At 38.5% G+C, this 17,964-nt stretch overlaps 1 protein-coding gene across 1 annotated transcript in view; it reads right to left on the bottom strand.

Annotated features, from left to right (window-relative positions):
* The window catches only part of LOC121952312 (polypeptide N-acetylgalactosaminyltransferase 10-like), a 102,219-nt gene that overhangs the window by 7,326 nt on the left and 76,929 nt on the right, over window positions 1-17,964 (bottom strand). Inside the window, exons 8-10 of the mRNA XM_042498896.1 lie at window positions 11,859-11,966; window positions 6,430-6,651; window positions 5,468-5,584 (exon numbers count right to left, since the gene is read on the bottom strand). Of these exons, the coding sequence (XP_042354830.1) occupies window positions 5,468-5,584; window positions 6,430-6,651; window positions 11,859-11,966 (447 nt within the window). The remainder of the gene's footprint in view (window positions 1-5,467; window positions 5,585-6,429; window positions 6,652-11,858; window positions 11,967-17,964) is intronic.

The following is a 17,964-nucleotide window of genomic DNA, read 5'->3' as shown; positions in this document are numbered from 1 at the left end:
TATTTTGAAAGCTAATGTCCTCAGTACAGAGCCAAAGGAAACTTCGAAAACAGTTGAAGTGCCAGGAGAATTAGCTCTGAGAGTTAAGGTGCTTGCTTCATAACCCGAAGGTCGTGAGATCGAATCTTACCAACCTGTACTGGCTGATATATCTGTCTGCTCTGCTGGTATAAGTGTCATATGGTGGTGAAAATTAGAGTTCAGTATTGGCAGTGATGTCTGTCAAAAAGTTGACTGATATATGAGTCAGGCCAACATTCCTTGATTTTGACAGACGCATCTGCTGATACTGGTTTTACCTGGTTTGGGACCACTTCACCTGATTCATCAGCAAGACCAAATATCACTCAACTTTATGTGCCTTAATTTGTTCTGCAATATTACAACCCATGTTTAAACTGTATCGATCTACAGCCAAATGATATTTTATGCCATTAATAAAAAAATATTGGCTATTATATCTGTCTGCTCTGCTAATATAAGGGTCAAATGGTGTTGAAATGCAAAATTCAGTATCATCAGTGAAGTCTGTTGAAAATAGTTGAAAACGCGACTGATATATGAGTCAGGCCAATATTCCTTGATTTCGACAGACGCATCTGCCAATACTGGTTTTACCTGCTTCAGGACAACTTCACCTGATTCATCGACCAAAACAATATATCACTTAACTTTACATGCTTTAATTTGCTCTGCAACGTCACAATCAGTGTCTAAACTGTATAAATCTACAGCTAGATGATATTTTATGGCATAAATAAAATAAAATATCGGTCTGCTCTGCTGATATAATTCTCATATGATGTTGAAACGCAAAATACAGTATCAGCAGTGATATCTGTTAAAAACATGACTGATATATGATTAAGGCCGATAATCAACTAAGTTCTTGGCAGGGAAACTTTAGTATATGAAAATTCAGGAGACAAAGAGACACTCGTGTGTTTTTTAACTGGTTTTAAGTGTTTGTTGCATGGTACATCATCGATGACATACAGGACTTCCTCTTTCAGGACTGCTCCCTGTCGTTCAAGATCTAAGGGATGTATCAACCATTTCTGTCATCTTTCCAGACTCATGCTAGGCTGCGTCGTGCTATGTTCCTAACTTTCCTACCTTACTACTCTGCCACTTCCCTGACTTTCCTATTCCAGTCCTTTACTTTCTACTTTCTGACCCTTTCTTATTCCTATTATCACCTGTTATACTTTCATCCTTTACCTACATCATTTACCTTCACTCAACTTCCTGTCTCTAAACTCAACTTCCTGTCTCTCAAGTTAACTTGTTATAACTTGACTAACCTTTCTGTCTCTCAGCCCAACTTCCTGTTTCTCACCTCAACTTCCTGTCTCACAACCCAACTGCATGTAACTTGACTGACTTTCCTGTCTGTTAACCTAACGTCTTGTCTTTCCCCCAACTTCCTGTCTCTTGACTGTCCTTCCTGTCTCCCAGCCCAAATTCATGTATTCAATGTTCTCTTTATCTTTATGGTTGATTTGGGTTTAGCTCAGTCTTAAAAATTCACCTGTCCCAGATAAGACTTGAACCAGAAACCTCAGGCACGCTAACCACCTGATTTACCCACTGAGCTAAACCTCCTGACATGTTGTAAGGGTTCAACGTTCTCCTTCGCTCAGTATTGGCGGTGCCGTCTGTCGAGAACTCATCTGATATATGAGTCAGGCCGATAATCAACCGAAAACCTCCTGACATTTTGTATGGTTTCGATGTTCCCTTTAGCTTAGGATTGGCAGTATTGTCTGTCAAAAACTCGACTGAAATATGAGTCAGGCTGATAATCAACTAAGTTCTTGGCAGGGAAAATTCTGTATTCAGTTTATGAAAATTCAGGCAACAAGGAGACAAATGTGTATTTTTAACTGTTTAAAGTGTTCATTGAAAGGTACATCATCAATGACTTATATCAGCAGAGGAGACAGATATATCAGTCTTTATTTAATTTTATCTGTGCCATAAAATTCAAAAATGTCACCTGTCCCAGAAAAGACTTGAACCAACAACCTCAAGCACACTAACAGACTGATTTACCCACTGAGCTAAACCTCATGACATTTTGTATGGTTTCAACGTTGTGTTGGCAGTAACATCCGTCAAAAAATCAACTAAAATATGAGTCAGGGCAATAATCAATTAAGACTTGGCAAAACAAGACTTGCGTGTGTGTGTATGACTTGAACCAGCAACCTCAAGCACACTAACCACCTGATTCGACTGAGCCAAACCTCCTGACACTTTGAATGTTGTCAGCGCTCTGTTTAACTTGAACTTGCAATGTCATGGTTTATGAGTAAGTGTTTTAACAGACCGAGCTAATGCACCTGACACTTCACCTGTGTTTCACCTTGAATTTAGCTCTTTGCTTTGGACTTTAAAATTCACCTGCCGTGGATAAGGATTAAAGTCTCAACGTCATGAATTCCAAACTTCAATTAAAGCTGCAAGCAGCAATGAAAAGGACCCTTGCACCCCCACCAGGTACTGGTGAACTGCAGCTGAAGTGGTCACTTCTGTAAAAGTCGGATAATGCATGTCGAGAGTTTGAACCCTGGAGTTAGGTATTTCACATGGTGTAGTACTTCCAGTGGCCACTAGACTGCACTGAAGGGAAACATAAATTCCATGTCATCTTGGTGTATATCGTTTGTAGACCAAACCATGAAAATTTAATGTAAATTAAAATATTATTTTCTGACAAGGCTTACTTCCTTTTGCCAGTAGGTGGCACTATTACAACTAGTGCTTATTGTCATACAGATTTGTTCAGGTCGGGACCTTTATGGACCTTAGTAGTTTCAGGCAGATTGGACAATGTACACCAAAGTTACCATAATTTTCTGTTTGCAAGTGGGTGGCACAGTGAGTATCATAGTTAATCGACATGTTGATATGTTCTGATCACATCTGCCAAATTTAGGGTCATTTGGTCGATGCAAAGTGAAGCTACAACAATTTCCTGTTTGGCTGCAAATACAGCATTACCATGGCAATGGCATTCAAGGAAAACTCACAACTGCAAAAGTTTTGCACGAACATTTAATAACTTTTCATCGCCAAGGGGTTAAGATTGGACACACCAAATTTGAAGCCTATCGGACTGATACTGTAGAAAGACTTTGCAAAAGTATAAAAATGGCCGATTTCCTGTTGGGTTTGGGGGGGTGGGTCAAAGAGGCTTTTTTGTGTGTCTGGGCATGATACATAAATGTACTGAATTTCGTAATTGTACGTGAAACTGGGTATTGGGGCTACATGTTAGGGGGCGCTGTGGAGCAATTTTGGCACACCCTTTTCTGAAACCGCCAAAATATGAAAATTTTCACCAGGCGGATGAGGTTATCAACTTTCATGAGTTATTGGGCATGTTTAGATCTCCAAAAATTAGCGATTAATTTGGCAGAAAAATAATAATAATTCCTTGCATTCCAAGAGGGTCCTCGCACAGCTAGGTGTTCGGGCCCTAAAAATGCGAGAAAAAGAGCAGGATGCACTCTTTAAAGTAACTAGTAAAAAATGTTGCTTTTTCATGGAACCTAGGTTGCCGAGTATTTCTGATTACATGCCTTCTGTCTTTAAATCTGTTTCTGCATCTAAGACCTATATCCTATTACTTTCATTACAGTCCTCAAATAAGAAGATTCTTTTCTTCTTTAAAACCTTAATCTGTAGACTCAGGGATGTCCAAGTGGTCATTGCCCCTCCAGCTCACAAAGACTTTCTAAATGAGTTGCTTAACTCCTCTGATACAAAATCAAAAAGGCCTGACAAGGACAGCAGCCAGAGGGCCTCCTGTGATCAGTGAATCCATTTCTCGCTGGCGCTGAATACAGATTGCAACCATGACACAGATTAAACTACAATGCATCTTCAGATTAAAGCAATTAAAATGTCAGAGCTCTGAGGTGCAGTGTTTTAGCTGTGGAAACAAAAGGAGACATTCAATTCATGAAGATATGAGCTCGCCTTAAAAATCCTCAGTGTGACGTGTGAGAACAAACAGACTCCTTTAAAACAATGCAAAAAGATAATGAAGCAGTACCTGTTTGTGCTGTTTGTGTCTGTGTAAATTATTTGACATGAATGTGAGTTAAACAGAAGAAATGCGATTACTAAGGAGACAATCTATGGCACTTTAAAAAAGGAGCTTACATCATAAAACTATGCTGACAGCATTCCAGCACTAAACCCAACTCATATTGCATTAATAGTAACTAATATAACAATACCATTAACATAATATTATGTTTATTAAGGGACTAAAGGAGCCACTACTGTCTGACAGGCTGTGAGCAATTTACTGCAGAGCTGAGGCCGGTGGTGGCAACATGAGAAACATCACATTTTAGTAGAGACAGGAGGTGGGAGAGCAGCACAAGTGTTTGTTTACTTGACATTTCATGTGATTTTTGGGGTGGCAAGAGGTGACATTGCAGATTTACTCTTTAAAGAAAACTTAGACCATTCAGAGCTCCAAACTTTCATTGGACAGCATGTTTCCATTTATATCTGACACTCGCTTTAAAAGCACCACAATGGATGAGGAACAGCTGATTCATGATGTTGAAATGAGGAATTATCTATATGATATATTATATTTCTCTATAAAAACCTAAATAAAGTGCAGCTGGCTGAAAGAAGATTGACAGAGAGTTGAAGGTTTCATGTGAAATAAATGGCCATCACTGATAAGCTAGGCTACTTGCTGTTGCTTTTGTATGTGATTTATAGTAAATATCACAATGTAAAATATGTTTTCTGTTGTGTTAGATGCTGTTATGTTCCATTCAGGAAAGGCTGCAGGGTCAGGTAGGACACCAAGTAAAATTCTGTATAACAGTCCAGTCTGGCGTTCAGCTTAATATCAAATCGGTTTGAATATTTTCACACTGGCCCAACCCGGTAGTAGAACTTATCCTACAGGTAACTATGAATAAACCTACCCAAACCAGCCATGCATTCATTAATTTTCAAAACAAAGAGACACAATTCTAAAGGGACCCAATTATACTCAAACCCTATTTGGAAAAGAAAAAAAACAAACAAAAAAAAAAACAAAACGTGGGAATAATTAGACCTGATTCAAAATGCAGTTGATCAAGAGAACACCAGCACAGGAAGCAGCACGATGCTCCATCAATTAACAGTTAAATAAAAAAATATATATTTAAAAAGTTCAACATGTCACATTTTGTCTTGTGCTACATAAGCTACGTACAAATGCAGAATACTAATACTGCATTAAAATAAAACAAACAAACAAAAAAACTTTAGTGTCCCTCAATTTAATTTGTGCATAGTATGTTTCAAATTGTCCCTTCTGTTTCAGTTTCACTCCATAAGTACTAAATCATTATCTTTCAACTTCTGTTGCAAAAGCAATCAGGTCAAGCCTAAAGAGTCTGATAAGGCGAATGATTTAAATTGATTTTGGTTTGCTGCTCACCTGTCCATGGCTCCAGCTCACCTCACCCCGACCCTTTACACAGCTCTCCAGTCGGATGGGACTCCCCGATACAAAGTGTTTACTCTCCATACACATGCCGCTGCCCATGTTGCGGATCTACAACACAAAGAAGCATAACAGCAAAGTCATAAATAAGGAAACATAGGACTTTCAGCTGTCAGTCATCAGACAAAATTGACATTCATACAGCAAGGATTTTAAGGACTCCAGTGACTTGAAATAACCATAATCACACAAGACATTATGCACAAAATTGTGAAGGCAGATTCAAGTTTTAGAATTAAAAGCTTAGTTTAGTTTATTTCAGGAGGCAATAACATGCTAATTAATCTCTGATTCACATTTAATGAATGTGCTTTCTCCTCTCTGAGCGCAGTCAGACCAGATTTGCAGGCAGCATTCTATGTGACAGACAGATTTGTTTATTAGAGCCAACTGTCCAAACTTTTCTTGACAGCCTCTTGAGTTATTTTAGAAAAAAAAAGCTGTTTATAATGATCCTGATTTTCTGGTCTTATGGTTATATTGAAATATAAAAATATATTTTTCAGAAGTGATATTAAACAAACAAAAAACAGAAATCAAATGTCAACGATTGGTTCAATAACGTTTTCATTCTGCATACCATTACCACGAACTGAGCGTCATAACAAGCCACTGAATAAAACACTAATGTAACACACAAACTCATTATCAACACGAGAAATTATTTTTAAGATTGAAACTTAAATAAAAACATATTTCAGGAGAAAATGCATTTCAAAGAAAGTTGAGAGACAGAGAGAGAAGCCTTAGATGCAATATCTCTCAAGAAACACTCTCTCAACTTTACTGGCACATACAGGTGAGTTTTTGCGATTCACATGGCAAAGGTTTATTATTCTGTAATTAAGATGTTATGATAAGATCTTTTGTGTTTCATGTAAGAGAGCTGTCTGTACCTCTCCCCATGCAGCAGCAGGAGGCTCCACTGGTGGGTAGTGTTTTGGCAAATCCCAGGCCACCTTGCTCATAAACCACTTAAAGTTCATGCAGTTGAGGCGGTTCCTCAGCTCCTTCTGCAACGTCATGTCCCCCGCTGACAGGTGGCGGTACTCAGGCCGACGCTGGTAGATGTACTCTGCATACTCGTCCATCCACACCTCTGCAACACGCTTCAGGTTCTGAAATTAGAGTCCAACAGTTCTGTTAAAATTAGTTTTCATTAATGAAACAAACAAACTAAAAACTACCAACGCTGAATTTTAAGGAGTGCAATTATCAGAGCCATTGTGATAATATTATTGTGACTTTGCATTGTTGTGTAGTGCTAAGAAAAAGGAAAAAAAAAACAAAGCAAAAGGAGACTGCAGGGATTTACGTTTGCTTATTCTGGTGCAGTGAGGTTCGACAGGAATTTTGCTTGGGGTTGATCTAGAAACTTAGCCAAGTTTCACCTCAATTTTCTGCTCTGTAGTATAGATGGTCGACACTTAATTTAATGCTGATCCTAAACGATTTTGCTTTTTCACCATGTCAGACAGTAAAATACACCCTGACTTGAAAGTCTTCAGGTCAACTGGCTTGTTAGCTAATCTTTGTGTTTCTGGACATCATGTCTTCATTGAAACACAGACTAAGACATATTCTGTACATCCTGTGATCCCTTTGATTCATCTGACATGACAAAATGATCAAAGCTGCTCAGTAGAAAGGCGGCCAGTCGTCCTAAAGGACCCGTCATCATGTCCCAGAAGGTGAGAGATGAAAAAAATAGAGGAAACTAGTCTCCCGTTATGAAAGCAGTTACAACACTGAACTCAATTATGTGCTAACTTACAGGGAGCTTCAAAAAAGACAAAGTGTTTCTGTCTTTTTCTTTTCTCTCTGACATGTTCATTATTACAGAAGGAGCCTTTTACACCATGACATGAAACACTGAGTAGGCCAAGACGTTAGCCTTATTTTGAGCTTGATATTTTAGATTTTCAACTGAATGAATATGGCAAGACCGGATTGGTGATCTTGAGAGCCAAGAAACCTGATCTATACAAATGGGAAAACACTGTTCAAACCTCATAGAGCTTTATATTAAATGCAGGTAGTTCCCAAAATAGTTCCACAAACAGCGTATGTCTCCCTACACTACTGGGAAATGTGTATAATATTTTAAGTGTTTGATGTAGTAGTGCAGCCATGAAAAAAATCAGTGTTGTTCTCCGCGTAAGCATCATATAGTTCCAATACAGTGTTGGAGGAAGCAGATACACAATATGCCTTTATAGGGGGAGTAGGTCATTCTGATAAGTACTCTACTTTTTACTACATTTATAAAGGTAGTAGGTCATTCTAATAGATTTGTCTCATCTAAGAGAAATATCTACTATACTTTTAACTCCATTTATAGATTAACTAGGTCATTCTAAAGACATTTCCTATGTGACAGAATGAGCTACTATACTTAAAATGCATTTATAGGGGGAGTAGGTCATTCTGATAGATATTTCTTATCTGACAAAATTATCTACTCTATTTTTAACTACATTTATAGAATTAGTGGGTCATTTTGATGACATTTTCTACCTAAATACATTTATTGGGGTAGTAGGCCATTCTGGTACATATTCCATAGCTGTCAGAATGACCTACTGTTTTTTTAACTACATTTATAGAAGTATTAGGTCATTCTTATATATATTTCCTACCTGACAGAATGATCTTCTAGATAGAAGCACTTTCATGTTGTAGCAGTTTTTACTGTAACAGCGATTAAAAAAAAATCCTGGAGCATGGACCCTGGAGCATAAAGTGAGAAATTTGAAGCAGATTGACTCTTAATTTCAATCCATTTTAATACTGAGCAACCTGCAGATGTGGTGTTGAGCCTTTGACAAGAAAAACAATTTGCCAAGGAACTGTGTGAATTGTACAGAACGTGAGTGAAAGACAGATTACTTGACATTAAGAAATAGGTGGCACAATGAGAACAATGTCAGACAGAAATATCCTAAAACCAACCTTCTTTATATTGTATAATTTCCCTGTTAGTTCAGCCTACATACATTATACAAGCACTTGTCTTAGAACACAGCTGTCCCAAAACGTTTGCTGGCGTGGGAGCTGATTTTTGTGAGTTTGCATTTTTGCTGTTTTTAGGTGAAAAGTAGCTTATGGTTCTGTGACTCATCTGCACTTTTTTGGGCTTTTCTTTCATCTTTAACTGTATTTTTATGACTGCCTTTCTAATATTCCCAATTGTTTTCACTAGACTACAAAGAAAGCAGTTTAAAAATTACCACAGAAACTCGTATGTGAAAGACTTGGCCTAATATACAAAAAAAACAGCAAATATGTGGTTCATTGACTCCTTCAATAGTATGAAACCATCTTATTTCTGAATTAAATTATCTGAGTGGAATAAAACAAGCTCAGTAGGAGACTGAATCCATAAGCAACAATGACTCCAGGGCAGACACCTTCTTCAGCAGGCCCTTTATGCTCAGACAATTGCAAACATGAAAGATTTACACCCAAGCAATGGGGAATCCATCCATCTGAATCCTTTGAGGTGTGAAGTAGTAAAAAACACCAAGCCTGTCAGCCTCTGAGGGACGGACACATGTCTGAGAATACAGGTGGAAGTGGCCTTGAAGGTATGGATGGTGAAATGAATAAACATACAGGTTCAGCAAGCCTCCCGGGAAAGTATAACTACACATTGTCCGGCCTTTGGAGGTACCGATGTAAAGGAAAAAACCCTCCAGCCACACATAAACTCTCACACAGACTCCTTGTAGCACAGCTCATTGCCTGCAGCAATACTTGGGCTCTCCAGGTGAAGTGGAGTTCAGTGATTCTATCTCCCTCTATGTTGACTGGACTTGGGTGGGTGGGGAACTCCTCTACTCTCTTCCCTCTGATCGTGGGTGAGGAATAGCAGAGTCAGTTTGTGTGTGAATGTGTCTGGAGGGCCTTTGTTCCTAGTATCTGCGCCTGTCAAAGGCGCTTGCCTGTTTTAGTGCTGTTTTGGTATCATTGAGTGCCAATAATGTCCTCTTTAAGTGAAATAAACAATTAAATGTATGAGAAATGCAGACAAAATCGAGCGTATCGATATTAAAACAACATACAGTAAAGGAAATACACAAGTTTAATAATCACCTCAAGCAAGTAAAGCTAGTTTAGAACATCCAAAAAGTTTGAAGAGTGTCCTTTCTAATTTCTCTTTTTCCCAGGTCAATGCTACAATGGCCAGCAAAACTTGACTTCAAGGCTATTATTGTCTAATTGTATCCAGTTGATTTTACAAAATCTGGACCGAAACAAAACAGATACAATGTAATTTTAGCTAATCAGATCAGACAACATCTATTACATCAAATCCATTGTGAATCCATGCTGCTATTAGCTGCTATTAATATGGAGGACAACATGGAGAACAATAGTCTGTGGACAGACACTTGCTCTTGAGTTCTGCACCATGACGTGATAGCACAGTTGTTAATATTTGAAATGATGGTCCATTTAGTATGTTTAATATAAAGAAAAGTTGTGAACTTTTCTATCTATCAGATAGAACTTTCAAATTGTTACAATGTGTTTTCATTCTAAGTCTGACGTTGTGTCCGCTCCAACCAATTTCCATGGAAAAGACACATTTGATTTTCCCTCACCAATCACTATAGACCAACATATTGGTCTGAGACAATAATCATTTCAATTGCATATTGATGCATAGCCATACCAACATATCTGCTTTGCCAGGATTTTAAGAGTTGAGAAGAATGAAGTAAAACAAACCACGATGTTGAGCGATATGAAGAAGACATGTCGATTTATAACAGCCTCAATAGCAGCGTCTGTCTTGTCTAATAATATTAACCATTTTTGTAATTACTTCTCATTGGTTCTAGTGCACTGCTTGACAATGCTTGACAACAGCTCGACAGTGCCGTTAGGACACATCTATAGGAAGTACATCCTGCCGCGATGCTGATTAGCTAATTGAGTTACCCTGTGGTGCTCATTGGTTGCCTTTTATTAGAACCAAGGAAAAACTGTTTTATGTCATGATACCAGACAAATCAGTCAACTTCAACTAAGTGGGGTGGATGGATTCAAAGGTCCAGGACCCAAGTTACAACAAGTAACAAGTACAACAATGACAGTGGCTTATTTACACATCCAGCAGTTACAGATCAACTTTATTATTCATTTATTCCATTTTGTTAGTGCAATATTCACGCTCTTTAGCTCTGTTTTTGGGCTCTACCAAGTCGTGAAGGAAATATCTGTCTCTTTAACTGCTAAATACTCAACTATGTGCAACAGTTGTGTCTGTCTGCTGTTTGTTGCTAAGCAGGTTGTGTACAGTGGGGTTTTAACGCTTTTCCCCTGAAAACAGCAGCCTACATGACCAATGTGACTTCAGCCCTTCATTCAATTTCTGCGACTGCAATGATGCCAGTAATGAACAAACAAAATTATATCAGAACAGTGTCAGTTTTTCTTTTAATCAAGATAAAGGGTATAAATTATTGTGACTATAGTCTTAGCCATTCCCAAAAACAAATTCACCTGTCAGCTAAAGCAAGTCAGTGCAATGGTAAAAGTCTGTTTTTTAATCTGTGATGTGGAGAAGGACACAGGGGACATAACAGAATTCCTCACAGCCTGAGGTACAGTAAGTGTTTTTTTGCTTTGTTGATCCTGCTGCCTGTTTGATATCAGCATTCAGCACAGCCTCAGTGAGGGGCTAATGGTCAGACCGACGAGGCAAAAACAGAGGTTTAATTACATATTCAGCCGAGGCAAACAGAGCCAGGTGTCAGACTGAGGCTGAGTCATGCATAATGAATAATGTTCAGCTACAGGCCAGATGAACAGTTTTTAAATATTTCTCATCCTGTGTAAAATTGTTGAGGCTCAAATGGACTAAAGAAATTTTAGCTCATTATTAGAAAACAGAAGTTGTATACTGTCAGACCACGGACAGTTCAGTTAGGGAATGAGGTTTGTTATGCTAGTGGCAGCTAATCTAGCCTTGTGCCGCGAGCCTGCATCTTAGACAAAGGATGGCTACACTTCTGGTAAGCTCATTTCTTTCTAACTCCACACCCCCAGATTTTTTTAACATGTATAGTCTTGTAAAATGGGATTAGTAATGCTCAAAGAGAGCCAAAACGTACATCTGAAAGACCTGGAAACTGTCTGTTCTACTCTGGGTGATCCTCACATCTCACTGTTAACACTTCAGATGTTGTGCAGTTCAAAAAACAAACAAACCAACAAACAAAAAAAAACATTCTAACCACTTAAACAAAAGGCAACCAGACATAAATGTGTGTCCTGGTGTCCACATTAAGATGCTATAAAACAATCAGAGACTCACCCTGGCCAGGCTGACCCCACCCGGAACTTTGTAGGGGACGTACTTCCTATAGATGTGTCCTACCCTGGAGCAAGGGATGTCCTCCATCCGACCACCACACATCCACACCTATAGAGACACAGACAGAGAGAAATTCAGCAGTGCTAGACAATAGACAGGTCAAAGTTTGGTCAACCTGCTGAGCTCCTGTTTGTGTAACTGAGAGTGTGAATAACAAATGGGCTGACAAGGTCAACAAATCAGAGAGATGAAACAAAACTGTGTGAAAAAGGCAAAGCGTGGGACGACATGATGAAGACAGAAATGGAGAGCAAACAAGGTTTGGATGTAAAGACAAAGATAAGACAAAGATGGAGGGAGTGGGAGGATGACAGAGGGACATAAAGAGATGTATACTGTATCTCCATTATTGCAGGGTATGTTGTCTGGGGTCATGAATCCTAGGAGAGAAGGATGAGTATATGCCTGAAAAAATAGATAAAGTCAGAGTAGAGATGTATAGTCAGACTCATGATTAAGACCCGATAAAAAATATACTGTTAGATAAGATAAGGGCATAAAAACTGCAGATATTAATCCTCTTTTAAGGATAGTGCAGGAGGAAGAACACAAAAACAACTCCACAAAATGAAGAAGTTCATGTGTTTGTAGACTGCAGACCAGAGAGAGTAAATGACATCAAAGAGAACAAGGCAAGTCAATCATGCTTAGCTAAATGACAAAGACTGAAATTGGATTTGTTAAGCTACTTTTGGAAAGCAGAGCCTCTTTTCAAGTCTACAGGGTGTGAGTTTTTTTTAAATTTCCAAAATAGATTGTGGGTGGTGTGTTACTTTAAACTTCATCACCACAGTCTGAGGTCAAAAGGTCAGACAGCAGAAGTTTGTGTGAGCTTTTAAGATTGTTTTTTTACACAACATATGCATCTTAACAAATACTGGCCAGTGCACTGCTGAGCTTTTCAATTTTTCTTCGTTCTGCAGAAGTCTTTGGAAGTGTGACATAGCTTAGGTCTATGGCTTTTGAATCAAGTAATGGTAATCATTAAAAACTGTCAGTAAACCATGAAAGCAGTGAATGTCTGGCATTTGAACCCGAAAAAAAACCCAAACGATTAATTGGTGATCTTACAGAGATGAATGGAAACTAATGGCTGCCTGACATTGTTAGAAAAATATGTCAAATAAATCTGAAGAAGGCATACTAGAATTACCGCCTCACGCTTGTTTGCTGCTAAAGCCTGCCAAAGAAACATCAGGATGGTTTGTTTGTTAGTATATTATTGTCAAGTGACAAGTTTGGTTTCTGGTCTTTTTGTGTTAATGATGGTGTCTTGTAAGCCTGTTTGGGCTAGGCATATGGTATATGCTTCACACCCATCTCTCCCCCCACAGCACAGAAGATCTATACAATCAGCACAGTTTCAAGGTGAGAATCCAGGATTAGTGCCACTAACTCAGTATTTGACCAACAGTCTTCCCTGTTCCAGAGTTATGACATTAAATAATGGCCAGAATAATGCAGAATATTTAGATGTCACTGTGAGGTTGACCATTGACCTTTTGAATATAAGATGTCATCACTTCATCCTCTTATCCTATCAAAGATTTGTATGAAATGTAATAATAATTTGCATATTAATTCTTGAGTTACTGCCAAAACCACAAGTTACAGTGACTTGACCTTTAACCTTCAACCACCAAATTCTAATCAGTTCATCTTGAGTCCATACGGAAACTTTGAGGATACTCCTTCAAGGCCTTCTTGCGATATTGCATTCAATAAGATGGACACAAAGTCACAGTTATCTTGACCTTTTACCATCAAATTCTAATCAGTTCATTGCTGTGTCCAAGTTCACATTTGTGCCAAATTTTAAGACATTTGCTCAAGCTATTCTTGAGAAATCACGTTCATAAGAATAGGACAGATGGACAGAGAAAACTGAAAACATGATGCCTCTGGCCACGACAATCTCCAGCTCGGAGGCATAAAGACAGGGATGGACTATACCAAACTTTTTAAAATTTAATATGACACAGATGGTTTCTGTAAAAATTTAAAGATACTGATACTTTCTTAAATGGGTATGTGATTTCTCAAAATAATGAAAACATTACACTTATAGGAAATTGACTGGCCATTAAAACCAGAGTAATTACAGATTTATTATGGCGATCTTCTTATTTTTGTTCAGCCTCTATAGTTTCAGGGCGTGTTATTTTATGTTTTGAAGAGGTCACTCATGTTACTGATGTGTGGCACTTATAGTCACAAATAGCACATAGTGTTGTATTTTTATCCACATATAATAAAAAGTAGCACCACACCACACAATGTTTCCTTTTTGACATCTTCTTACATTTGATGCACAAGTACGACAGTGTGCGGCTGCACTCTAGCTTCTGATGTCATGTAGTTTTCCACAGCCATGTGACTTGGACCAGCTAAATATGTCAAGGTATTTTGGCACAATCAGTATACAGACGTATAACACATACAGGGATCAATCTTCTTATTCCTACCAAAAATGTTACAAAATCAAGGATACATATTTGTAGGCGACAGGCTACTTGCAGACTCACTGGTATAGTCCTAAAATAAATCACCTATCTCACCCCTCTTTCAACTGGTGGTGAGTTTTCAGTCATTCATATCAATCACCCATCCATCCATTTTGTGTAACCACTTTTCCTAGTCAGGGTCATGGGGGGCTAGAGCCGATTCCAGCTGGCACTGGGCGAGAGGCGACGTATACCTTGGACAGGTTGCCAGACTATCACAAGGCTGACACATAGAGACACAACTTTTTAAGCTTGTGACTCTACAATCACAACCATGCTGGGTTATTCATACTTTTCTTGACCTCTCTTTCAACCTCTCAGCAAACTGTCCTCCACAAGCTCCCAGATCTTGCAATCTACTCCTACTACTCCTCCTGTCGTGACTAGAATCTCTTAGTTCTACTCTGAAAAGAGACTTTGACATAACCAACATTTCTAACGTTTTTCTCATACTATACTTTTATCAGAATGACTTGCATTAACTTTGGTGTCTTTCTCACAAAGACTCTGGATGGCGGACATAGACCTGCAACAAAGGAAGCTAAGTGAGTCAATAATGAGAGGGAAATGCTGCTCTATTCCTGACTGATGGACTTCCCTTTTTGGACTTGATAATTTCCAGTCAGTTTGTTGTAATTCTGCATCACTCCCCATCCTGATTCCTCCAGAGTGGACATCAGCTGGCTGCTATTTCAGCTCAATTACTCCTTGTCAAGTTTGTTGCACCACTCCAGTTTGGACAAACAGAATCGGGGGAAATAACAGATTGAATCCACCCTCTCCACATCTCGCTGTAGGGAAGGTCTGACCTGCTGCGCCAATCCCTTCCATCGTGTTCGTCCCAGACTGAAACACTTGAGCTTAATAACAGGGGCGCCTCGCGGCAGGGGGGATCAAGAGCTCGAGTTCAGTGCCGGTCAGACTAAATTGAAAATCTTATCACTCACCTCAAACACACAACTTCTACAATCTGCTCACCTCAAACTATTGAACACTAAAACCACACCACCAAGGCATGGGTTTACATTAACACCTCTTGTAAAAATACTAATAAATAATTATTGTGTTTTTCTGACTGAAAATGTTTTAAATGTTTAACTTTAAACACTAGCTAAGCCAGTTTCCACAGATGAACCAATGGCTATTTGTAACATTAAATTACTAATGAAACTTTCACTGCGGATTATGCTAAAAAAAACAAAAAACAAAAACAGTTGCCAAGAACTTCTGAAGATCTGATCCTTGGTTCAGGAAAACTGTCAACTGGTATTCAATGATAAAATAATGAATCAAATATCCTTCTGCCTGTAGCATTAAGAGCTTTAACTGCTCCCGTCGACAAGAAAAGCGCTATCTAATATAAATCTATGACATTTACTATTATTACCTGCTTACTTTCTGCTCTTTAACACTCCCCCTGTTGGTCATGTTAAAAACAGCAAATATAAAAGCTTTCATGCATGCAATACGCTATATGTCAAACCACTATAATTTTGGTATCAATTATCAAAAATTAGTAACAAAATGAGTATACAATGGCATGAAGAAGCAGCAGAAGGTTCAACAAATATGTCCAATACACTCAAACTAGCCATCAGAGGCTTTTGTGCTTAATTGAGTGAGACGACAAAAGTCCTTACTCATTCAAACCAGAATTCAATTATTGTGACAAGCTGTTCTGTCTGTGCAGAGCTCGCTGACGGAGGCAGCAACGAGGTGGGGGAGAACCAGTTCTTATTAACATGCTGACCACGTTGCAAGCAGTTATGTCCATGCTATAGAATGATTCATGCTGAAGCACCAGACAAAAGCATAATCTAATACGGTATCTGCGTATGATTAATGTGAGGAGTCTTCCATGCAACAGGGTATGTTTAGCTCAAATGACTGAAACAAGAATTGAAAGCATAATGAGGAACGTCTCATGGGCTCAACAAGTTGTTGTTTTTTTCTTTAGCTATTTAGTTTAAGAGCTCTGGATAAAAAGATAAGACATTAGGAGAAACATATGGAACACACTCCTTTCTCCTTTAAAAGCAATTCAATGTCAAATTATAGATGCCTTTCGATGTATCTTAGCTCAAAGTGTTTAATTGCCTGTTAAGTAAAAGGAGCTTGGAAAGAGACTTGAGCATAGATAATATACACAAAGATCCAACAATTGTTGAAACCATGCCAGTCACCATCTGTGATATACTGTAAATAAAACTGCACAGCAGGAGCAGAACTTGAATAATAATAGCTAAGCCTTTTTAAGAAAGACTGAGTATTTAAAATTGCAACTGTGATTACAGTACCTGGTGCAGACTGCAACCAGCTGAAACCGGGTTAGAATTCATTCAGTTTTAATTGTTAAGGAGGTTTTTAGCGGGATACGAATTATCCACAGAGGTCTCCTCTTCCCCACAACAAACAAACCAGCTAGCCTAGCACCTGCTAATGTGTGCTTGCCTATTTTCTATTTTATTTTTTTTATGATTCAGACGTTCAAGAGGTTTTTACTGAGAGCTGAAATATCCCCAGAAGTCTCCTCGTCTCAAATACAAATGGACCAGGTAATTTAAACCAATAAAAATACAAATAAACAAATAATAAACAAACAAAATAAAATCAACATAAGCAAGTAAAGTAGTTTTACTTTACAAGAAAGTGTTTCTCAAACACTGTTTGTCCGAGAGCTGTTAACTACAGTGGCCGATTGAAATATGCAACAACATGAATGGCCTAGAGCCAGTATCGCACTGTGTTTTCCATTCTGGACTACTGTAGTTCAACTAAAACACAAGAAACTTGTGCTCCAGAAAAGGATAAGCACTCAATGAAGAACCTAGGATCACTAATCAGCTATTATGGCTTAAATATAAAGGCCAGTGAGCACTGATAACACGTCTTTGGGGTCATCAGGTGGGAACCCACTTTCATCAGTGTTTCACCTTGTTAGTCCTGCAACACCCACAGGAGGCAGTGAACTCTGGCATACCAGAGCCACTCCCCTAGTGCCAGCTCTCATTGTTCCTACGCAGCCCAAACTACCCTCTAGGTAGTGACAATGCCAATACTACCAGCTACAAGGCTAAGCTACCACATGGCTATCACAGATACAGGGCTAAGCTATCACATGGCTATCACAAATACAAGGCTAAGCTACCACATCTGAAAAGACAGAGAAGGACAATGGTGGTGCAACATGGTGGACCCCATGGACAAGGACCTGCCCACTAATGGTTCATTTTAAGGTAAGAAAAACACAATGATTCTTATTTTCAGGTGATAATACACAATAGAAAACATCCATATTCCATTTCTACCAATACATCCCTCTAAGAGTATGCAAACAGTGAAGATAGAGATACTGAATGCACAGATGAATAACTGGTCAAATCGATCAATCAGTCAAATCAGTCAATTAATCAAAACTGTCCTACATTTTAATATCTTCTTTGCCACTTGTTGCTGAGTGTGCCAAAACAAATTTTAAATTAAATGTGATTGATTTTGCAATAAGTTATTGAATTCCGAATCCATGTTTAACGTACAAATTG

Source organism: Plectropomus leopardus, chromosome 13, assembly GCF_008729295.1.
Source record: "Plectropomus leopardus isolate mb chromosome 13, YSFRI_Pleo_2.0, whole genome shotgun sequence".
Lineage (NCBI taxonomy): Eukaryota > Metazoa > Chordata > Actinopteri > Perciformes > Serranidae > Plectropomus > Plectropomus leopardus.
This window is presented reverse-complemented; position numbering and strand designations above follow the sequence as displayed.